The sequence below is a fragment of the Falco rusticolus genome, unplaced genomic scaffold, assembly GCF_015220075.1.
Source record: "Falco rusticolus isolate bFalRus1 unplaced genomic scaffold, bFalRus1.pri scaffold_101_arrow_ctg1, whole genome shotgun sequence".
NCBI lineage: Eukaryota > Metazoa > Chordata > Aves > Falconiformes > Falconidae > Falco > Falco rusticolus.
The window spans coordinates 9271-34116 of NW_023618146.1; the positions used below are offsets into that span (position 1 = coordinate 9271).

The 24846-nt window shown below is 52.4% G+C and overlaps 1 protein-coding gene and 1 long non-coding RNA gene across 2 annotated transcripts; one reads left to right on the top strand and one right to left on the bottom strand.

Moving 5' to 3' along the window:
• Positions 1-1179: 1179 nt before the first annotated feature.
• Positions 1180-3432, top strand: LOC119141957. Its single transcript, XM_037374655.1, has 3 exons — positions 1180-2289; positions 2387-2627; positions 2745-3432. The coding sequence occupies exons 1-3, from the start codon at positions 1485-1487 to the stop codon at positions 3430-3432; spliced, it is 1734 nt and encodes a 577-aa protein (XP_037230552.1). The 5' UTR covers positions 1180-1484.
• A 3163-nt stretch (positions 3433-6595) lies between these two features.
• Positions 6596-23764, bottom strand: LOC119141959. The gene is made up of 5 exons (XR_005102110.1): positions 23663-23764; positions 22206-22403; positions 19406-19578; positions 9403-9600; positions 6596-6775 (listed from the first exon to the last, which is right to left on the bottom strand). It is a non-coding gene; the product is annotated as an uncharacterized LOC119141959 (long non-coding RNA).
• Positions 23765-24846: the final 1082 nt, after the last annotated feature.

Genomic DNA, 24846 nt, shown 5'->3' on the forward strand with positions numbered 1-24846 from the left:
ATCATCTAATTTTTTCTTTATAAGATGTGGGTGCATAACCAGGAAGAACACTAACAATTATTTCTTAGTAAACCTTTACAGCATAAAACCATTTAGTGGGGCAGTGCAAATCAGAACATACTCTGACTTTAACACGAAAGAACACTTCTGCTGTATAGGTAGACAAAAAAATTGACTTAGTGGGATATTTTCGTTCTCACAGTGCTGTTTCCTCTCCTTTCATTGTCAGTAACCCAGTGATCTTTGTGGGACATTAGGGTTAGCATAGATGTTAGGTTAGCTTTAGATGCTTTACATGTTAAGAGATGTATTCCTCGTGATTCCGCTCCACGCACAAGAAAAAGCCCGGTTTGCCTTTGCCTGGAGCGGGACTCAGTATGTTTTCAAACAGTTTTCCGCAAGGATACAAACACTGCCCCACTATCGCTCACAATGCTCTGGCCACAGCCTTAGCACAGATCACCATTCCACCTGGCCTCACAGTGTATCGATACATCGATGGCATCCTCAGCGGGGCAGAAGGGCCAGAAAGCATTACAGATGCAATGAAAACCATTTGGGCAACACTAATCAAGTTGGGACTGGAAGTCCCAGAGTCAAAGTGCCAAGGGCCAGCACGAGAAGCTAAATTCCAAGGAGTCTGGAGGGTTGCAGGAGCTGCCTCTCTTCCACCAGACACACTGGAAAAGAAAGAATCTGGGCACAATCCATCCAGTACGCTGGAACTACAACAAGTTCAAGGGACTGTGAAGTACTGGCGTAACCATATTCCTGCCTTTTCCGTCATTGCTCGTCCCTGGTAGAATTTGTTATAAAAGGGAAAATCATGGCAGTGGACATCTCATCAGCTCTGTGGTACCGTCAAGTTCCCCTTCCTGCAGGAGCATAACAGAGCCTGGCCGCGGGGCCTCCACTCCGCTCCAGCCCCCGTTACTCCTGTCAGCACGTGCTGAGGTTGCAGGCTGCGCTGCTTAGGGAGCCGTGGCAGCACACATTTAGGATGGTGAATGCCAGCCATCCTGAAAGCGATAGCTGTCTCTTACCCTAAAAAGTTTCCTGTAATACTATGCTTCTCTGAGGTCCCACTTTTCTCGAATTGCCCCCACCCCAAAGCAATTTCCCCACAGGGTCCCTAAGCAAGGCAGTAGAGGAGTGGCTCATCAAACTCCCTCCCAGCCCTGCCCTGGCTGAAAGAAGGCAGAAAGAAGCCTTCAAATGAGGGAAGTTCTGGCTGCAAGAGAATACAAGCTGACCAGGTCTTGGGATCCACTGACATCAACAGAAATTTAGGTGAAAACTCCCCTTTGACATGAAACTCAACTCCCAAACCAAAAAACAGTTGTGATGGGAAACTATGGTGGGGGTGGGAAATCAGCGCTGAGGGCAGGAAAGCATCAGCAGGATGGGAAACCATTGAGTTGGGAAGTTGTTCTGTCATTAAAAGTCAAACCGTCACAACGCTGGCTGACCCAGGTGCTGGCATAATGATCGCCATGGAGACGGAACCCCAGAACACTGTTTGCCCCAACAAACGCCACACTGGCCAACTGCCGCGGCACAGAGCAGCACGCTCCTCGTGGTGCTCCTGCCCTTCGGGTAACCCCCAACCAGCTGTGCCGGCCAGCATCTCACCCCATCACCCCCCTTCGCTTCTGCCCACAGAGAGGTTCCCCCTCCAGCTGCCGACAGGACCAGAGGTGCCCGGCATGAGCTTCACCACCCTGACCATGCCGCCACCGGTCACTGCTGGTGTGCTGCCCTCTGTCCCGGGGCTGCTGATCACCGTTCGGCCTTCCCAGCTCCACACCATCACCCACCAGCCCGCCCTGGCAACCTGGCAGGGGGTGCAGGGGCCCCTGGGGGACTCGGGGCAGGTCGTGCAGCTGCCACACGTGCTGCAGCTCCCCAGCGGTGTGCAGCTGCCCCCTCTGCCTGCTCCTTGTCCCCCTGCCTATGGCCGGGGACAGCAAGTGGTGATGGGGACACTTGTGCCCCACCAGCCAGTGGGGCTGGGCCCATGGGACGTGGGCCAGGGACAGCCCCTCTACCCTACGGGCTGCACTGTGCTGAACGTCCCTGCCCATGCTGGGCCCCTGCCACCCCAACACCCTGCGGCTCAGCATTGCGTGCAGGTCTCCCCTGTGCTCCGCACCCATCCTGGCAGCGCCCAGAAGCTGTTGGAGGCCTTTAACAACGACGTGGTGGCCAGTGAGGATGGCGTCCCTGCTGCCACCCCCTGCCAGCCCGCCCTGGATATGCTCTCTGGCAGAAGCAGGACCAAGCACCAAGGTGAGGTCTGCAGGGTGGCAGAGCCCATAGGGGGTGACCTGCACCAAGGAAGGCTTGCATCACCCTGGGGGTGGCTTGGCTTCGTTTGCTTTTTCAGAAGTGGTGACCACCCCGCCAAGCCCAGAGAATCTCCTGGACCTGCCCGAGCTGGGGCCAGATGCCTTCAACGAGGCCTTCCCTGAGCTGGCAGAGGACAATCTGCAGTTTCAGGATGAGCATTCGTCCACCATGGACAGCAGTGACCCGCTCGCCTGGCTCGACAGCATCCTGGAGCTCCCTGAAGTTCTCAGCGGCTCCTGCTTGACCACCCTCCTCAACAAGTTCCCGGAGTTCTCAGAGTACGTGGCAAAGGGTGGCTGCTCCAAGGAGCAATCGCTGGTGGCAGGGCTGGGGGACAGCGAGGACACCGACCGTCGTGTCCCTGATGTCCCTGTCTTGACCACCACCCTCAACAGGATCCCTGACCTCTTGGAGTGCATGATGGAGGGCAACTGTCCCGAGGACCAAGTGGTGGCCGCAATGCAGGAGGACACCAACCCCTCCTGGCAGAGGGTGGCAACATCCCCCTTGCTGGACGCCAAAGGCAAGCAGGGTGGGCTGGCAGCGGTCTTCCCCACCCGGCTGCCAGAGAGCCCCATGGAGCCCTCTCAGGAGGGTCCTATGGACACTTCAGAGGAGAGCCCCTTGAAGGGATGCTCAGAGGGTCCCCACAAGGGTCTCCCAGAGGGTCCTCAGCAGATCCTGCTGAATAGTCCCCTGGCCAGCCCCCCGACTGCACCCCAGCATCATCCGCCCCGCATGGCCCAGCTGGTGGAGGAGGTGCTGCGGAGGCAGCCCCGGGTCATTCTGACCCGCCTGCCACCACCACCGGGCATCTCCTCCTGCCGGGTGGTGCCCAGATCAGGCAAGGCTGCTGGTAAACAGGCCAAGCGCCCCACATTGGCTGACACCCTCGGGATGCCAGAGATGTCCCCATGGGGCAGCATGCCACCCAAGAAGAGGAAGAAGATGGTGGTGTGCCCGGTGGCAAAAAGCTCCAAAACCCTCTGGGAGGGGAAGCCACACAGGGATGCCACTGGGGCAGCAGCAAGCAGAGGGCATCCAATAGCAACTATGTGCCCACCAAGCGAGCCAGAACCCTGAGGAACACCAGGAGACAAGGTGCTCCACACTGCCCCAGTCACCGTTGATATATTGATAGAGAAGGTGTGGAGCACAGATCCCTCTGATGTGTGACCTGCACCTGCCCACTGCAGCCCCGGCCCTCTACCAGATCTGTCTGTCTTAATTCATTAAAGGCTTGATGTTCCTTGCACAGTGCCTCTGCCTGCGGTCATTCACGCAGCGGGAGATGAGGGTTAATGCAGCCCTGCCACATGCAGAGACCTGACGCTCCACCTTCCCCTCTGGCTCCACCTTCCCCTCTGTCGAGGTGACACCTCCACCGAGCTGACCCACTCTCTAAAGTATTTACAAATGAAGGGACTTCTCATCAAGGGAGGCAGCCTTGGCAGGGGTGAGAAACAAAGAGCAGGTAGTGAAAAGAGCACCGTTATCTAAGTTGTGCAGGAAGAAGACTTCCAATGAGGAAAGTTCTGGCTGCAAGAGAACACAAGCTGATCAGGTCTTGGGATCCACTGACATCAACAGAAAATGAGTTTAAAATAGGACAAAGATAATTGTGGCAGTGGGAGATGGTGACCTCTAACTGAAATAGTTCTGCCCCAAAGAGGCCAAAATCCCACTTGGGGAGCATGCGTAGTCCGTAAAACACTTCAGCAGTGCTACTGAGGATGCGTACGCGTTTGCATTAGAAGCCAGAAACCAGCCACCAAACCTGTGTATGACACATGACTATGCAACGTGTGGCGCTCTGAGAAAGGCCCCGAACCCCTTCTCAGTGTTCCAATTGGACCTAAAAACTTTGCATGTACTTTTTAATCGCTGCCCCCAAAGTGATTTCCCCACAGGCTCAGTAAGCAAGGCGGTGGCGGAGTGGCTCTCTCAGACCCCCTGCCAGCCCCGCCCTGGGCGCTGGTGCCTCTGGCCCTGCCCCAGCAGACGTTGCTGTGCTGATGGAGGGGCTCACTCCCTCTCCACTGCATTTGCAAAGGGAGTGGCTGGCTCACCCTTTGCTGCCCACGCAGCCAGCCCTCACCTTTAGCTGCTGTCATTCCCAGGGGCGCCGGCTCTCTCCCAGCACCCTCACACCTTCTCCCTGCAACACCGCGAGAGAAGCGTTCGCCAGGCACACGGGTGCCGTCACTGCCCTGCGCAGCTGGGCACCCCCAGACTGGCACTGCCTGACTGCCTCCCTCACCAAGCACCTCCACCTCCACAGTCTCAAGCTCCATCCCTTTAGACGGAAAGGGGGTCGCTTTATTGAGAAGTAACCGTTCCTCATGAGGAACACAGTCTCTTCAGGAGGCAAAATACTTCAATAGCACTTAGAAACAAAGCTGGGGCATCTGGGGGGCGACCTCATCACTACCCCAAACAATGTGTCCTTTGTGGAGAAAAACTGAAGAGCTAGACAGTTTCCAGAGGACAGCAAAACCTGACCTGCTGAGAGCTTAGGACAGTGCACGTCATGTTCTTCTTCACACTTGGTGCACGTTTGACAAGTTGCGAGATGATGGTAAATTACTTCCTTCAGAGAGGACAGCAAGACACTGTTGCCAACTAAGCTTAGGGGGTTTTTTTGGCTTTTTTCTCTGGTTGGCTAAGCAAAGAAACGGAGGCAGTTTCGAAGTGCACAGAAGCACAGCTGCAGACATAATTCCTGCTGTCACGCAGGCAGCGGGAGTGAACTTCATCCCTTTGGGTCCTTTTGAGAACACCAGGCACCCAGATTGTGCTGAAGGATGCTTTGTACATAGGGGACCCTTGGAGAGAAGCAGACACGTCCAGTTTTATTCCCTGGGAAAGTGCCCTGACACTGTCCTGCCCCTCAGGTGGCATAGGATAATTAAACTTACTAGTAAGCATGGGCTGATTCCTGGCCCACCATGATTTGAACAGCAGCCCTCAACTAGTTTTGTTCAGCCATGACAGTTACATTGCTCTATGTTGTGGGGGAAAGCAGGTGACACAGCTTGCCCCCTTGATGCACAGGGCTGTGTTTCAAAGGACTACGACAAGCCCAGAAGAGCACTGCACAGTACGGCTTAAGAATCAAGTAAATATTGCATCACAAACCATAATGCATGTGTCTGTCTGAAAAATGGGGTTTATGTAGGCACATGCAAAATGGGTCTGCTGCTCAAAACCCAGCAAATCCTGTTTAGAAAGTTCATATACTGAAACGATAGGGCAACATACTTTTGGATTAGTCTCTAAATCCCCACGTAGATGTAACTCCTTCACTGCCATCTCAAATTGTACAGCTTGAGGCACTTTTATGTAAAGCCAAGAAAGCTCAACTCAGAAGGGAAAGATCCTTCTTAAGGGAACGGATCATCTCTAACTACAAGACACCTTCCCGCCCACTGAAACATAGCAGCAGAGTTAAAAGCAGCTTTTAAATTCCAAGTGGAGAGGTGCAAAGTCTGAAAACTACAGGACATTCTCTTCCTAGCACAAAATAATCAACTTTTTCCCACTTCTCTGCAAACCCCAACCCCGGTGTTTTGTGTTTTTCACACTGCAGCACAGAAAGCCAGTACCCACAGCTGCACAAGGACTTCCAGTGCCAGTGTGCAAAGCATCGAGGAGTCTGGGCTCAGTCTTGGCAGTACAGGAGCGATCCACCTCAAACGCACTGCACAGTCTGCACCTGGGGGTATCACAGGTCAATAGTTAATCACTGCTTTTCCTCCCAGTAACAATAACGAGAGAAAAAAAGAAAATCTCCTTACATCCATGGCTCTTCTTTACAGGCTAGAGGTTTATGGAAGTGATGACCCATTTCACCCAACATTCAAGACACCTTCTGAACAATTTTCAGAACTGTCCCAAAACCCCCAGATCTTACACAACAATCAGTCCAAAGAAAGTACAGAGGTCTCTGCGCTACTGGACACATGCAGGAACACTTGTGTTTACTGGACACCTTTGTAAAGGGAAAAGGCATTACACCAGCGTACCAGATCCTTGCCCAAAAGACTTTTCAAACCACCTGTTTGTTGACGCAGTCACTGCACTTCAACCCTTCCACCCACGACAACATCCTCTCAGGGGGCAGACTTGCCTGCTCTTGATCACAGAATCAGTCAGCAGAGCTCATATTGAACCAAGCTAAAAACTGGGCCCAGCCTCTACGTTCACGGTTGGGATACACGGCTCCTATCACAGGGCTCACATGGCAGTCCCACCTGGCTTACGTATCTGAAGTTGCATTTCCCACGGGTCAAATATTCCTCTTCACATCTGCCTTGAAACTGAGGGCTCATGGTCAGCGAGAGAAGGGAGTTCCTTGCCTCCTGTGCAGTCAGGTCACGTTCCCCTGCTAAAGGCAGCCTGCTCAGGCCTCCCATTTGTGTACAATCTGTTAAAAGAGTAAAATCAAGTCTGAAGGTTATTCATTTGCTTCCTTAAACATTCTACCATTTGCAGCATTCGGCCCCCAGAAGATGACTTCTGACATAGCAACTTCAACCAAGCAACTGGCAGTTCAACAGAATCACCAACAGCCAGGTCTGTACCCTTGGGGAGACACTTTCAAAGCTCTTTGGAGGATCGCACTGGATCTGTGTGCTTTAGACCCCACTGCGTGGATTTACTGTTTTACTGGCAAAGGTTTTATGTACCACACGTGAACATCTTCAAAACACCTACTGTAATGGTCTCATGCGTAAACAGACACAATGATCCTCTAATATCACACACGAAGAACTCAATGGATGCTCCTACCAAGGCAGTGGTTCCCTTCTGTAGCCACTGAACAAGCAAAAGGATGGATCAGAACGACATTATCAAGCTCTGAAGCAAAATTTCTGTCCTCCTTTAGCTGTAATTTAGAGCTTCATTGAGTGCTGAAGAGTGTCAGCCTGACAGCTCTGAAGCAGGAAGCGCTTGATCCTCTGTGCCAGAACCACACCGGCACTGGCCACACAAGCTGCCTGCGTACTCGCAGGGTCAGGGTCAGGGTCCGGGTCCGGGTCAGGGTCTGTACTGCCCTGCCACCGCAACACAGAAGTGAGGAAAGTGAAATGGAGATAGAAGTGTTCATTTTCCACGTAGTTGATGCTGGCAGCTTCTTGCCTCCAGCATTCCTGCACCTCAGGAGCCTGGGAAATGACAACAAATGAGAAAGTTCCTAAAAATAATTTGCCTAACACACCACAGCGTAGCACTTCCATATGCCCACACCACACTTCTGGCTCCCAGCTGCTCTCCTGTGCTTCCCTTTAGCTACCTGGGAGGCACCTTTTCCATCTCCTCAGATCTCAGAACACCCAACTCATGGCTCTAACATTCTTCCCCTTCCTCTCAACATCTTCCTGGTGGTCTCCGCTTTCTGCCCTCCAGATTAGGGCCTTATCATAACAGGACAAGGATAGCACTGGGGGTTTTTTCTGTAAGGAAGCCAAATACTTAAAACTCTTAATTAAAATATAAATTTTAAAGAGGAAGGGAAAAGCCAAAATGACAGCCAAGTGGAAGTTTCATTTGGTGCTCAAACCACCTGAACACTTCTGCTGCAGCTGCAGCCGAGAGCTGGCCCTTAGATGCCTGATCAGGATAAAGCCCCAAATCCTGCCACTAAGGTTTCAAATGACAAAATAACATCATCTAAGGGAAGGCAAAATGGATAAACACAAACATCGCCGTATGTTTACAGGGCCTTCACAGCACAGTGGTTCTCTGATGGCACCCAGAACTTAGCAGTATGAAGAATTACAAAGGTCAAGTGCTCTCTATAAGCGATGCACCCTTAAATCAACACTAGTGACAAAAGAGCCAAGCACTTGACTTGCAGAACGGCAGACGATTCCTGACTTTCTCCACAGCTTCTACTACTGATGAAGCTTACAACCACCTCACCATTTGGGAACAACATCCGTTGCTAGTGTTGCTCTGGTTGGAAACTCAGCAGGCTGGCACGTTCCTTCCTTCAGAGCCAGAAGGAATTTGTCGTTACAGGAATTCTCATGCCACTGAACTGGCAGCAAGGTACACAAGCCTCTTAATCCCTTTTTATACTTCTGCGCTTGTGCCATATAACCATTCTCCACTCTCCATCTCACCACCTCTCCAAGCAGAAAAGTCCCATCTGCCACACACTTGTCACAAACTACGTAGGATATGACACAGGTTTCAAATACACCGGAAAGTATCAAATCAGACACTTTAAAACATAAAAGAAAACTAAAAAAAGGTGGCAGTGGGAAATTATTTTCTACCTTGACTGTTAGGTTCACAAGCTGCTAGTAGTTAACATTAATGGCGCACTATTTCAAGGTCGCTGCTAGTAGTTAACATTAATGGCGCACTATTTCAAGGTCGTGATGGCAACCTGCAATGTGTGGGTATCAGCGAGAGAACTGCTGCCTTGCACCAGTTCAGGTGCTCCACCTATACCTTGTCACAGATTTGAATTTTTTGTTTGCTTGTTTTAAATGCTTATCAGGGTAGGATTTGCCTACCAAGACCAGATTTTAAGTGAAGTTACATTAAGCTGCTCTTGCTTTAAATACAGCAAGATAGCTCCACTGCTACATTCAGCCACAAGAACGTAAACACCTCCAGCTTCATAGACACCCATACATTATTTTTGTAAGGAACAAATGACTAAACATGGAACAACACTATGGAAAAAGCAAAAGAATGCACACAATCAGCATTTCCCTATTTGGACCAAAACCCAAACATCTCTAACAGCAGATAAGTCTGAATTAAAAATCAACCACATCCAGATCCCAAACGGGGTAGGGGTTATTGTATGCCACAGACCTGGACTTGACTGTTGAAGGAAATCACGCGCTACGGAAAATTTGAGGTGGTTCTGCGGAAGGTTAACTACAGCCTTGGCAACTTCCTTGGGACATGAAAGGTACGTGCGCTACAGTACCACCCGCAATAAAGGAAACCAGTCTCGCAGTTTGAGTTCAATACCACATCCGCAAACCAAATGAGGCTGCTACGTTTGAGGAACACTGATGGAAACCTCACCTGCCATCCCAAAGTTATGCTACGGCATTTCTTCCCTTTTTGCCACTTTCCTCAGCCTTGGTACATCTTTTGCAGAATCTGAAGCAAGGGCCCATAGCTTCTTCCTGTTTCTAACAGTGAATGTCTGGGTTTCACACGTTGGTTTCTTGTGCGGCGCCAATAAGACCCAACACTCGCCTTCAGAAATGCATCCGTACACTAGGCAAGAAAAGGAAAATTACCAGTCACGACATTGTACTGCCCACAGGGCAACAGAGTGCCCCACTCGTAAGAGGATTTAAGGCCGTAAATAACCCTCAAATATCTTCATGAACAAGCACAGTTTAATCATGTGCTTTTAATCTGACTACCGACACAATCTAACAAGAAGACACATTAAGGGAAGCAGAGCTGTAGTTAAAAAAGTGGGGCTTCTCTTTCCTCTCCTGAGGGTTTACCATCCAGAGCTGGCTGAAGTTCTGAACCTGCAAACCGCTCCCCCATGCTTGTATGCTCGCTCTGGGAAACAAAGACGGCTGTTTGAATTCTTTTGCAGGTACAATCTTTCTTTACTTTTGAGTTGGAATGAAATGAAAAGCTGCCATCAGTCCCACTTACGGCACAGAGACACCCCTATGTTCCACGCACACGCCTGCCCAGAAACGCATGCAGAGGGAAGCCATCCCTTGGGTATCAAACACAGAAACAGCACTGAAAACCTTGACTTCTGAGAGTCCCTGCAGCGTTCTCCCAGGCCAATACACAGCATGCTTGTGGCAGGATCACCACTGCGTGTGCGTCACTTGCTTTCATTTCCATCTTCATCTCTAACCTGGCACTTGCCACCTCCAGAATGCAGCATGCATAAAAGCAATTCCGTTTACTACAAGCACAGCACCGTGTGAACCTTCTGCATGAAGCCCGGTATTTAAAGGAATTGCTATAAAGAATAAAAATCTGCCGGCACCACTGACACACAGACACGCTGTGTTTTCTGAAGAGGGCCGATACATGAAACCTGCAAACTAAGGACTGCGACAGCTCGCTCCTTGCCCCTCTTCTTTTGCCCTCAGGCTGGTGCAGGAGCTCCTTTCACCAGAGCAGGCACACCACAGACACAGCCTCACCGAGGGGAAGGGTGGGGAGGGGATAAGGGCAGAGGGGGAAAGGAAAGACCCACAGAAGCAGCTTTGCTGCCCACTGCCAAAGTCACAAGCCGCTCACGGATCCTGTCCCCTCGCCCTGCCTCTGCTGGTCTGTGCCTCCGTCCCCCTTCCCGCCCCTCCGCTCCTCTCCCTAGCCCTCTCTCCTGCTGCTGATCCTGCATCCCTTGCGGCACCCCCCTGCCCCTCTGTCTCTGTCCCGCTGCATCCCTCTGCCCGCTCCTCGTCAGTCCCTGTCCTTTCTCCATCCCTGCCCAGCCCCCCCCGCTCTCCCTGCCCCTCTCCGGCCACCCCTCCGCCTTGACCCACCTCTCCCTGCCGCTCAGTGCCTCCCTTCCCCTCGTCTCTGCCCACGGGGGCTCCGGGGCCGGGGCCTGTGCTCGGGCAGTCCCGGGAAGGGGCCATGGCGCCTACAGGGCCCGGGCTGGGGGCTGGTGTCCTCCCAGGGCCTGACTGCTGGGCAGGGATGTCCCATGGCCTGCTGGGAGAAGGCGTGCCCCGGGGCATGCTGGGAGCTGTAGGCCCGGGGCCGCCCCATGGCCAGGTTGTTCCCGGGGCATGCTGGGAGCTGTAGGCCCGGGGCCACCCCATGGCCAGGCTGTTCCCAGGGCATGCTGGGAGCTGTAGGCCTGGCACCACCCCATGGCCAGGCTGTTCCCAGAGCATGCTGGGAGCTGTAGGCCTGGCACCACCCCATGGCCAGGCTGTTCCCGGGGCATGCTGGGAGCTGTAGGCCTGGCACCACCCCATGGCCAGGCTGTTCCCGGGGCATGCTGGGAGCTGTAGGCCCGGGGCCACCCCATGGCCAGGCTGTTCCCGGGGCATGCTGGGAGCTGTAGGCCTGGCACCACCCCATGGCCAGGCTGTTCCCGGGGCATGCTGGGAGCTGCCACTGCCCACCCTCAGCCTCCTGGCAGCCATGTTGGGCTGGGCAGGCACAGCCTGTGCTGGGGCTGTGGCCCGGCTGAGGGGACCTGTGGCCGGCCGTGGGGTGAGGGATGCCCCTTGGGCTGGCACAGGGGTGTCTGCTGCCTGCTGGCTGCCCGGGGGTTCTGTGGGGAGGTTCCAGCCCCCCGCTGTGCCAGGCCCCGGGGCAGCTGGAGTCAGGGTTGGCCGGGGCAGCCCTGGGGGGGAGCTGAGAGCTAAGGAGGGAAAGAGGCGCCGGCAGGTGCCCCGGGCACGGGCACCGGGCACCCCGACTTGCAGAGCCCCCTGGAGCCGCCCCGGCGTCTGTAGGTCCTGCAGGAATAGGGCTAGCGTGTTTTTCTGCTGACTCTGACAGGGCTCTGGCTACACCTGTCCTGCTGAGGGACTGGGAACATGCAGCTGCCTGGGAGAGTCACCAGCCAGAGTATGAGTGCTCAAGCCTTGTTTCCCTTGCTGGAAAACACTTCATTTTTAAATACAGCCTCTCAGCGGCGAGATCCAGGCAGTCGGGATTGCTTCCTGTAGGGAGCAGCCTGGTGACTGGAGGCTGCTGCCTTCAGTGGCAGAGCTGGACGCTTCTCCTCGCTGACAGGATTAAGTTATAAAGAATCACTCGGAGAGGCTGCAGCTAAAGCAGTGCACTCAGCCAGAGCCAAAATGCTCCATGGCACCACCCATACACAGCTCCACCAGAGAAGGTGCCAGGAAGGACTTCTGTTTGTGGTTCTCACTTCAAGTTGTTTACAGGCCTGGCTGCAGGCGATGGATACGCAGCCTCCCAGCGGGGTGCCAGGGCTGACGGGCTGGGAGACGGCATGGGTAGGTGATGGCTTTATACTTGGAGAGCTGCCCGCTCAAAGCCCAAATGTGAGCGAGGGCTCTCTTGCAGATGGGGGAGTATAGACCCTCTTCACAACTTCCTCACATGCTCTCACCCATAATTTCAATACAATGGGTGTGGGGAGCATGTCTGACTGGCCTGTCAGAAACCCCATGCCTCAGCCCAGACTACAGCCCACAACTTGCAAGTTCCTGCTTTTGTTGTTGTTAAGACCGAGGCAATTGTGCTACTGCTCTGTGTTTATTTTTGTGCTGTTCTTCAGCAATACATGGTTGACCACTGAAGCCTGGTGGCTGTGCTGAACTGGTAGGGGGCCAGTTCCCTGGTACTCTGTGGCAGATGGTCCAGTTTTCCAGGCATGGATGATGGGTGCTGGTGCCGGGTCTGGCTCTCAGTACATGCTGGGATGTGCAGGACGGCTGTCTGAGCGCAAGGGTCAGCTGCTGCTGTTGGCCTGTTTTCTCGCAGCGAGGCGCCTGTGGAGAGAGGAGGCTGCTGAGACCCTACGGCAGCTGTGGTGCTGTATGGGGGTTAGGGTGGGGGCAGTACCCGGGGCACTGTGGGGTGCACATGGGAGCTGTGGGCACAGAGAGCTCTCTTCAAAAAGTGGGCTCCCTGCACCCGTCGGCTGGGGCTCTGCTCGCCTGCCCATGGCTTGTCTCCTCTCGGCCCTGACCATCCTGACCTGCCTGCTCTGCCCACGCTGGAAAGGAGACCTGACTCCAGCAGACTGAGGGGAGCAAAGCTGGGCACGGCACTGCAGGGCTAGGAGAGCCTCCTGTTCTCTCTCTCAGCATGCTTGTGGAGTCCAGCACTCAGCTCCCCTGTCCATCCCTGACCAGACAAGGGGACAGCCTCGGCTCTCTGTTCGGTGGGGTGCTCTGAAGAGAGGATGCTCTCTGCAGAATACGTATCCAGAGCCCTGCGCAGGCAAAACCCCTGCCCGTGCTGACAACACGCACACTGGCAGTGCTGGAAAGCACATGGGACAGATTGACTCTCTTTCTCCAAAGAAAACTTGACAGCTTCCTCACCAATCCCAGTTGCTTGGACATCTTGGCTGAGGTGAACACCTGGGATCTAAGGCATCACCTAGCAGGGTGATTTCTTCTCCTAGGCTCACTGGTAGGGAGAGAGATGCCGCTCTGGCATTTCTCCCTTTCTGGGGCAGCCTCATCCCTCGTTGTTTTGACTTTCTGACCTTGCTCTGCCCATATCTGTCACCTGGTCTGCTCTTGTCGAGGCAGGGTTGCTTCTAGCAAACACTTGCTTAGCAAGTTAGCAAGGTAACACGTAGCTAACCCAAGAATTGAGAGGCCCGGTCAAACACCTCACCGCAGAATTCTCAGCGGACTTTGGCCAGTAACTAACTCGGCATTCCAGAAGACCCTACCACGAAATGCTTCATGGCTTAAAGCAGCCAGCTAATATGGAAGTTTGGGGAAAAAAACCCCAACAACTCACCGTCTCCTCTTCCTCCACACAACGATGACACAACACAACACCATCCCATATAGGACGGAGCCCAAAACTGCCACAGCACCTTCAATGCAGTACTTCCGGAAACTTTTATGATCCTCAGCATCTGAGCTGCTCTGGCCTTCTACTCCTGTCGAAAAAATCTGCACGTTAGTGAGTCCTGCACAGTCACGGCAATCTCACAGGAGGTTAGAAATGTCCAAAAAATGATCAATCCCTTTCTGCTTGTGGAGGCTACGGCTTCTCCACACATGCCTCTGCCCTCAGCTTCCCAACTTCTCTGGTTCAGAGGGACGTATACCCACCTGGTGCTGCTTTATACAGCTCTTTTATGAATTCCTCTAGGTCTGGCGATGACACGTGGGGAGGCTTCTCTGTATTGCCAACAGGTTTTCTTCCTTGAGGCACGTGAAAGAAAGTATCAAGTTAAAGCTCTCACTAATAAGATACTTAGCAGGAGTGCTTCGTCTGTGAACTCAGCCAGGGCTGACGATGCGCCCCTGGCATACCAGGTGAGCTCCAGCACAGGATCCAGACCAGGAGCTGGAGCCACAGCTGCAACCAAACACCCATGAGAAGTTTGTGACATGCACTGTGACAGACGCTGGCACAACGGAAGAGCAGAACCTTTGAGGGGATCATGTCATGACATGGCACACGCAATGACAAAGGTCTATACTGCCACACCTGCAAGGGACGCCTCGCTCACATTTGGGCTTGGAGCGGGCAGCTCTCCAAGTAAGAAGCCGTCACGTACCCATGCCGTCTCCCAGCCCGTCAGCCCTGGCACCCCGCTGGGAAGCTGCATATCCATCGCCTGCAGCCAGGCCTGTAAACAAACAGAACAGAGAAGCTCCCCTGAAATCACACACCTCCGCCCCAAAGTCACCCGCCTCCCAGGTACTGCCACACCTCACAGGGCACGCAATACCAATAGTGACTACAACGTGTAGGGCTGGAGTCACTCAGGCTCCACCTGAGTGTCAAGAAAACGCACTGGTCTGGGACCAAAATAAGCCCAAAAGGGGGAAGTTGTTGTCTCAACTCCCAAATTACTACACTCTGGTTTAGAGGGTAACTACACGTGAAACAAATCTGTGCACAAAGTTCAGGTCAAGCTGACCCACTCTCTGAAGCAGTTATGCATGAAGGGACTTCTCATGAAGGGAGGCAGCCTTAGGAAAGCCGGGAAACAAAGACCAGAGAGCAGTAAGAACACCATTATCTAAGCAATGCAGAACAGAGCCTTCAAGTGAGGAAAGTTTTGGTCGCGAGAGAATGCAAGCTGACAAGACCTTGCCATCCGCTGACATCAACAGAAAATTAGGTGAAAATAGGACAAAGACAAATGTGGCAGTGGGAGGTCACGACCTCCAACCCAAATAGGTCCCTCCAGAAGAGGGCAAAACCCTGCCCGGAGAGCATGCATAAAGACCTTCAGCACTGCTGTCTCAGGATGGGTACAATTTTGCTGTAGAAGCAAGAAACATGTAATCAGTCCTGTGTATGATAAGGAAGGTGCAATATACTATGAAGTATAAGAAGTGTGCACTGGACGGGGGAAGGGAGGGAAGATTCCATCGTATCTTCGGGGATCTGTCGACAGGCTGAACCTGTCTTCTCCCACATAGAGATGCCAACTGGGTAAGAACTATATTCAGTGACTATCTCATACCAGCTTTTATTAGGTGCGTTGTTTTAAGCTTGATTTGCAGTTACTATATTATCACCAGCAGTCTTTGAACCTTATCCTTTCATAAACTAGCAGTTTGTATAATAAAAATCTTGAGCTTGTGTAAGTCTCTGGAGATCTGAATAACTGATATAAGGATCTGGCTCAGTGACGTTGAATAGGTTAGTTGAATCACTCTCGTCTACAGTGGGCTGTCAAAACGCAGGTAGCGGGCTAGCTGGTCGGCCATGAGGGTATCGTCTGTCTGGGGAAATTGACAGGTTGATCAAATATGAAGGGTTTGAGGAATCCCCCTTCTTAATGTGACACACCTGTTGGCTGGGACCGGAAAGCTTTCAAAGTACTGTTTCCAGGCCACGTGCAACACCCTTCAAAGACCAGGTGGACAAACATACAGCCTCTTAGGAATTCTTACTGGGACAACTCTACTGGGCACTAAAGAAGCCCACAGGAAAGGACTGGAGGGAAAAAAAAAATCACCTTTTTTTTTGTCTCATGGAGAAGTGCCTACTTCTGAGACTACTGAGAGTCTGCTGCACCACAGCTGCCCTGTTACTTCCCCTGGCCTGCGAGATGGGGCTGTGTGTTGGGGACCTGGCGTTGCCCAAGGAGAGCACTGCAGGGCTAGAGCAGGAATGCTCCCGCCTTCCTGAATGGACATCTCCCAAGGACAGATGTCCCCAAAGCTGATAGCCAGAGCGCAGCCCAGGAGCAGTGGAGTCACGGCACCAGGCACGGCTGTGACCCAGCCAGAGGACAAGCACTCCCGTGGACTAATGCCTGGCCCTGCTGTGCAGCTCTGGCCCCGACTCGCAGGCCGGGGAAGGCTGCCACACCACACTGCCCAGGGTTGGGTTCCAGCCCTCACCCGCCAACCTACCTAATCGCCACGGAGCAGCCCAAGTGTCCTGGGCTTGCAGGGCCACCAGGAGGAAGAGGATAAGGATGCAGGAGAGGGACACAGCCCCCTGTGCCTGCACCATGCTGCTGCTGCTGCTGCTGCTGCTGCTGCTGCTGCAGTCACCACTGCTGCTGCTGCTGCTGGCACTGATGGACCACGCCCACGGCACAACGTATCATGGTGTGGAACACTGGGGCTTGTGACCTCACAGCCCAGCCTCCTCAGGGCAGCCATGCCCCCGGCATGCTGCCACCCACCCAAGCACCCCCCTGGCACACCCCACCCCAGGAAGGCAGGGCTTCCAGTGGAGACCGAGACTGACACTGCGCTAAGGAGTGTTTTGACTGTCTAGAGCTTGATGATAGTGATGAAAGGGCCGAGTGTTTATGGGTACGAACGAGGGGAAAGGCCAGCAATGCAGATGTCATGGTGGGAGGCTCTTAAGACCACCACAGCAGGATGAAGAGGCAGATGAAATATTCTATCAATCAGCAGCTGGGAGAAATCTCACCATCGCTACCCTTGTTCTCATGAGGGAATTGAGCTTCCCAGATGTCTGCTGGAAATACAGTACAGCAGAGAGGAAAGGCTCTAGGAGCTTCCTGAGCTGTGCGGACGAGACCTTCCTGACCCAGCTGGTGAGGGAGCCTGCTAGGGAAGGAGCACCCTGCAGCTGTTGTTTGCTAACAGAGAAGGACTTGTGGGTGATGTGATGGCTGGAGGCCATCTGGGCCATGGCCATCGTGACATGTTAAGAGGTTTGATTCTTGAGAAGTAAGGAGGGGGGGCAGCAGAACTGCTCCCTTGGACTTCCAGAGAGCAGACTGCATCTGTCCTCTTTTTGAATAAAAATGCCGCGGTTTAGATATACGACTTATTTATAGAATTACAAGCATGGAAAACCAGTCTTTTCCATAAGAAAGCAACTACGGAACCTCTTCACTGACAGTAAATACCTCAATACGTGAGTACCCCATGCCACATGCCAATACCAACTCCAATGCAACATAACTGAAATACCTCCACTGGAGATACCAGTTCTGCAATTAAGTCTTGAGCTTTCCTCACAGAGCCTGCCACACCACCCGCTAGCATGTTCCGTTAACCTCCCAAACACTGGCCTTGAGAACCTGAGCGTGAAGCTGTTCTCAAGCACAAGCATGGAAATCCAACCATCAGTGGTCCGAGAGGTATGCAAAGATGAACATCTATGTCTCCCCTGTTGACACTCCTGAGGATAGGAAGCCAGAAGAGCTGTTCAGTTACCCAAGTCTAAATAGGTTTAGTATCTTTACTGAAAGCTGGCGAGACACAAGCCTAAGAAATCTTTGCTCCATATCTAACCATCGCTGAAACACTGAATCGAAAGGAAGCAAAGGAAGACAGAAGACACGCCAGGTCTGCCAAGCAAAGAACATGAGGAAGTTTCTCACCGCACAGAAGCACAGCTGCAGACAGAGTTCCTGCTGACAAGCAGGCAGCAGGAGTGAACTTTATCCATTTGGGACCCTTTGAGAACACCAGGCACCCAGATAGTGCTGAAGGATGCTTTGTACATAGCGGACCCTCGGAGAGAAGCAGACATGTCCAGTTTTATGCCCTGGGGAAGTGCCCTGACACTGTCCTGCCCCTCGGGTGGCGTAGGATAATTAAAATACAGGAACTTATTAGTAAGCATGGGCTAATTCCTGGCCCACTGTGATGCTAACAGTAGCCCACAAATCTCTCAACTAGTTTTGCTCAGCCTGTATTTATGACAGTTACATTGCTCTATGTTGTGGGGGAAAGCAGGTGACACAGCTTGCCCCCTTGATGCACAGGGCTGTGTTTCAAAGGACTACGACAAGCCCAGAAGAGCACAGCATAGAACAGCTTATACGTAATTGAGTATCACATCACAAAACATACTGCATGCATCTATCCATGAAAATGGGGTTTATGTAGGCACATGCAAAATGGGTCTCCTGCTCAAAACCCAGCAAATCCTGATTTTAAAAAATCATATACTGAAATGTAAGACGACATACCTTTGGGTTTGTTGCTAAATCCCCATGTCGATGTAATTCCTTCACTGCCATCTGAAATCGTTCAGCTTAAGGCACTTTCCACGCCAAGCAAAGAAAGCTCAACTCAGAAGGGAAAGATCCTTCTTGATGGGACGCATCATCTGTGACAACCGGACACCTTCCCGCCCACTGAAACATAGCAGCAGAGTTAAAAGCAGCTTTTAAATTCCAAGTGGAGAGGTGCAAAGTCTGAAAACTACAGGACATTCTCTTCCTAGCACAAAATAATCAACTTTTTCCCACTTCTCTGCAAACCCCAACCCCGGTGTTTTGTGTTTTTCACACTGCAGCACAGAAAGCCAGTACCCACAGCTGCACAAGGACTTCCAGTGCCAGTGTGCAAAGCATCGAGGAGTCTGGGCTCAGTCTTGGCAGTACAGGAGCGATCCACCTCAAACGCACTGCACAGTCTGCACCTGGGGGTATCACAGGTCAATAGTTAATCACTGCTTTTCCTCCCAGTAACAATAAGGAGAGAAAAAAAGAAAATCTCCTTACATCCATGGCTCTTCTTTACAGGCTAGAGGTTTATGGAAGTGATGACCCATTTCACCCAACATTCAAGACACCTTCTGAACAATTTTCAGAACTGTCCCAAAACCCCCAGATCTTACACAACAATCAGTCCAAAGAAAGTACAGAGGTCTCTGCGCTACTGGACACATGCAGGAACACTTGTGTTTACTGGACACCTTTGTAAAGGGAAAAGGCATTACACCAGCGTACCAGATCCTTGCCCAAAAGACTTTTCAAACCACCTGTTTGTTGACGCAGTCACTGCACTTCAACCCTTCCACCCACGACAACATCCTCTCAGGGGGCAGACTTGCCTGCTCTTGATCACAGAATCAGTCAGCAGAGCTCATATTGAACCAAGCTAAAAACTGGGCCCAGCCTCTACGTTCACGGTTGGGATACACGGCTCCTATCACAGGGCTCACATGGCAGTCCCACCTGGCTTACGTATCTGAAGTTGCATTTCCCACGGGTCAAATATTCCTCTTCACATCTGCCTTGAAACTGAGGGCTCATGGTCAGCGAGAGAAGGGAGTTCCTTGCCTCCTGTGCAGTCAGGTCACGTTCCCCTGCTAAAGGCAGCCTGCTCAGGCCTCCCATTTGTGTACAATCTGTTAAAAGAGTAAAATCAAGTCTGAAGGTTATTCATTTGCTTCCTTAAACATTCTACCATTTGCAGCATTCGGCCCCCAGAAGATGACTTCTGACATAGCAACTTCAACCAAGCAACTGGCAGTTCAACAGAATCACCAACAGCCAGGTCTGTACCCTTGGGGAGACACTTTCAAAGCTCTTTGGAGGATCGCACTGGATCTGTGTGCTTTAGACCCCACTGCGTGGATTTACTGTTTTACTGGCAAAGGTTTTATGTACCACACGTGAACATCTTCAAAACACCTACTGTAATGGTCTCATGCGTAAACAGACACAATGATCCTCTAATATCACACACGAAGAACTCAATGGATGCCCCTACCAAGGCAGTGGTTCCCTTCTGTAGCCACTGAACAAGCAAAAGGATGGATCAGAACGACATTATCAAGCTCTGAAGCAAAATTTCTGTCCTCCTTTAGCTGTAATTTAGAGCTTCATTGAGTGCTGAAGAGTGTCAGCCTGACAGCTCTGAAGCAGGAAGCGCTTGATCCTCTGTGCCAGAACCACACCGGCACTGGCCACACAAGCTGCCTGCGTACTCGCAGGGTCAGGGTCAGGGTCCGGGTCCGGGTCAGGGTCTGTACTGCCCTGCCACCGCAACACAGAAGTGAGGAAAGTGAAATGGAGATAGAAGTGTTCATTTTCCACGTAGTTGATGCTGGCAGCTTCTTGCCTCCAGCATTCCTGCACCTCAGGAGCCTGGGAAATGACAACAAATGAGAAAGTTCCTAAAAATAATTTGCCTAACACACCACAGCGTAGCACTTCCATATGCCCACACCACACTTCTGGCTCCCAGCTGCTCTCCTGTGCTTCCCTTTAGCTACCTGGGAGGCACCTTTTCCATCTCCTCAGATCTCAGAACACCCAACTCATGGCTCTAACATTCTTCCCCTTCCTCTCAACATCTTCCTGGTGGTCTCCGCTTTCTGCCCTCCAGATTAGGGCCTTATCATAACAGGACAAGGATAGCACTGGGGGTTTTTTCTGTAAGGAAGCCAAATACTTAAAACTCTTAATTAAAATATAAATTTTAAAGAGGAAGGGAAAAGCCAAAATGACAGCCAAGTGGAAGTTTCATTTGGTGCTCAAACCACCTGAACACTTCTGCTGCAGCTGCAGCCGAGAGCTGGCCCTTAGATGCCTGATCAGGATAAAGCCCCAAATCCTGCCACTAAGGTTTCAAATGACAAAATAACATCATCTAAGGGAAGGCAAAATGGATAAACACAAACATCGCCGTATGTTTACAGGGCCTTCACAGCACAGTGGTTCTCTGATGGCACCCAGAACTTAGCAGTATGAAGAATTACAAAGGTCAAGTGCTCTTTATAAGCGATGCACCCTTAAATCAACACTAGTGACAAAAGAGCCAAGCACTTGACTTGCAGAACGGCAGACGATTCCTGACTTTCTCCACAGCTTCTACTACTGATGAAGCTTACAACCACCTCACCATTTGGGAACAACATCCGTTGCTAGTGTTGCTCTGGTTGGAAACTCAGCAGGCTGGCACGTTCCTTCCTTCAGAGCCAGAAGGAATTTGTCGTTACAGGAATTCTCATGCCACTGAACTGGCAGCAAGGTACACAAGCCTCTTAATCCCTTTTTATACTTCTGCGCTTGTGCCATATAACCATTCTCCACTCTCCATCTCACTACCTCTCCAAGCAGAAAAGTCCCATCTGCCACACACTTGTCACAAACTACGTAGGATATGACACAGGTTTCAAATACACCGGAAAGTATCAAATCAGACACTTTAAAACATAAAAGAAAACTAAAAAAAGGTGGCAGTGGGAAATTATTTTCTACCTTGACTGTTAGGTTCACAAGCTGCTAGTAGTTAACATTAATGGCGCACTATTTCAAGGTCGCTGCTAGTAGTTAACATTAATGGCGCACTATTTCAAGGTCGTGATGGCAACCTGCAATGTGTGGGTATCAGCGAGAGAACTGCTGCCTTGCACCAGTTCAGGTGCTCCACCTATACCTTGTCACAGATTTGAATTTTTTGTTTGCTTGTTTTAAATGCTTATCAGGGTAGGATTTGCCTACCAAGACCAGATTTTAAGTGAAGTTACATTAAGCTGCTCTTGCTTTAAGTACAGCAAGATAGCTCCACTGCTACATTCAGCCACAAGAACGTAAACACCTCCAGCTTCATAGACACCCATACATTATTTTTGTAAGGAACAAATGACTAAACATGGAACAACACTATGGAAAAAGCAAAAGAATGCACACAATCAGCATTTCCCTATTTGGACCAAAACCCAAACATCTCTAACAGCAGATAAGTCTGAATTAAAAATCAACCACATCCAGATCCCAAACGGGGTAGGGGTTATTGTATGCCACAGACCTGGACTTGACTGTTGAAGGAAATCACGCGCTACGGAAAATTTGAGGTGGTTCTGCGGAAGGTTAACTACAGCCTTGGCAACTTCCTTGGGACATGAAAGGTACGTGCGCTACAGTACCACCCGCAATAAAGGAAACCAGTCTCGCAGTTTGAGTTCAATACCACATCCGCAAACCAAATGAGGCTGCTACGTTTGAGGAACACTGATGGAAACCTCACCTGCCATCCCAAAGTTATGCTACGGCATTTCTTCCCTTTTTGCCACTTTCCTCAGCCTTGGTACATCTTTTGCAGAATCTGAAGCAAGGGCCCATAGCTTCTTCCTGTTTCTAACAGTGAATGTCTGGGTTTCACACGTTGGTTTCTTGTGCGGCGCCAATAAGACCCAACACTCGCCTTCAGAAATGCATCCGTACACTAGGCAAGAAAAGGAAAATTACCAGTCACGACATTGTACTGCCCACAGGGCAACAGAGTGCCCCACTCGTAAGAGGATTTAAGGCCGTAAATAACCCTCAAATATCTTCATGAACAAGCACAGTTTAATCATGTGCTTTTAATCTGACTACCGACACAATCTAACAAGAAGACACATTAAGGGAAGCAGAGCTGTAGTTAAAAAAGTGGGGCTTCTCTTTCCTCTCCTGAGGGTTTACCATCCAGAGCTGGCTGAAGTTCTGAACCTGCAAACCGCTCCCCCATGCTTGTATGCTCGCTCTGGGAAACAAAGACGGCTGTTTGAATTCTTTTGCAGGTACAATCTTTCTTTACTTTTGAGTTGGAATGAAATGAAAAGCTGCCATCAGTCCCACTTACGGCACAGAGACACCCCTATGTTCCACGCACACGCCTGCCCAGAAACGCATGCAGAGGGAAGCCATCCCTTGGGTATCAAACACAGAAACAGCACTGAAAACCTTGACTTCTGAGAGTCCCTGCAGCGTTCTCCCAGGCCAATACACAGCATGCTTGTGGCAGGATCACCACTGCGTGTGCGTCACTTGCTTTCATTTCCATCTTCATCTCTAACCTGGCACTTGCCACCTCCAGAATGCAGCATGCATAAAAGCAATTCCGTTTACTACAAGCACAGCACCGTGTGAACCTTCTGCATGAAGCCCGGTATTTAAAGGAATTGCTATAAAGAATAAAAATCTGCCGGCACCACTGACACACAGACACGCTGTGTTTTCTGAAGAGGGCCGATACATGAAACCTGCAAACTAAGGACTGCGACAAACTAAGCTCGCTCCTTGCCCCTCTTCTTTTGCCCTCAGGCTGGTGCAGGAGCTCCTTTCACCAGAGCAGGCACACCACAGACACAGCCTCACCGAGGGGAAGGGTGGGGAGGGGATAAGGGCAGAGGGGGAAAGGAAAGACCCACAGAAGCAGCTTTGCTGCCCACTGCCAAAGTCACAAGCCGCTCACGGATCCTGTCCCCTCGCCCTGCCTCTGCTGGTCTGTGCCTCCGTCCCCCTTCCCGCCCCTCCGCTCCTCTCCCTAGCCCTCTCTCCTGCTGCTGATCCTGCATCCCTTGCGGCACCCCCCTGCCCCTCTGTCTCTGTCCCGCTGCATCCCTCTGCCCGCTCCTCGTCAGTCCCTGTCCTTTCTCCATCCCTGCCCAGCCCCCCCCGCTCTCCCTGCCCCTCTCCGGCCACCCCTCCGCCTTGACCCACCTCTCCCTGCCGCTCAGTGCCTCCCTTCCCCTCGTCTCTGCCCACGGGGGCTCCGGGGCCGGGGCCTGTGCTCGGGCAGTCCCGGGAAGGGGCCACGGGGCCTACAGGGCCCGGGCTGGGGGCTGGTGTCCCCCCAGGGCCTGACTGCTGGGCAGGGATGTCCCATGGCCTGCTGGGAGAAGGCGTGCCCCGGGGCATGCTGGGAGCTGTAGGCCTGGCACCACCCAATGGCCAGGTTGTTCCCGGGGCATGCTGGGAGCTGTAGGCCCGGGGCCACCCCATGGCCAGGCTGTTCCCGGGGCATGCTGGGAGCTGTAGGCCTGGCACCACACCATGGCCAGGCTTTTCCCGGGGCATGCTGGGAGCTGCCACTGCCCACCCTCAGCCTCCTGGCAGCCATGTTGGGCTGGGCAGGCACAGCCTGTGCTGGGGCTGTGGCCCGGCTGAGGGGACCTGTGGCCGGCCGTGGGGTGAGGGATGCCCCTTGGGCTGGCACAGGGGTGTCTGCTGCCTGCTGGCTGCCCGGGGGTTCTGTGGGGAGGTTCCAGCCCCCCGCTGTGCCAGGCCCCGGGGCAGCTGGAGTCAGGGTTGGCCGGGGCAGCCCTGGGGGGGAGCTGAGAGCTAAGGAGGGAAAGAGGCGCCGGCAGGTGCCCCGGGCACGGGCACCGGGCACCCCGACTTGCAGAGCCCCCTGGAGCCGCCCCGGCGTCTGTAGGTCCTGCAGGAATAGGGCTAGCGTGTTTTTCTGCTGACTCTGACGGGGCTCTGGCTACACCTGTCCTGCTGAGGGACTGGGAACATGCAGCTGCCTGGGAGAGTCACCAGCCAGAGTATGAGTGCTCAAGCCTTGTTTCCCTTGCTGGAAAACACTTCATTTTTAAATACAGCCTCTCAGCGGCGAGATCCAGGCAGTCGGGATTGCTTCCTGTAGGGAGCAGCCTGGTGACTCGAGGCTGCTGCCTTCAGTGGCAGAGCTGGACGCTTCTCCTCGCTGACAGGATTAAGTTATAAAGAATCACTCGGAGAGGCTGCAGCTAAAGCAGTGCACTCAGCCAGAGCCAAAATGCTCCATGGCACCACCCATACACAGCTCCACCAGAGAAGGTGCCAGGAAGGACTTCTGTTTGTGGTTCTCACTTCAAGTTGTTTACAGGCCTGGCTGTAGGCGATGGATACGCAGCCTC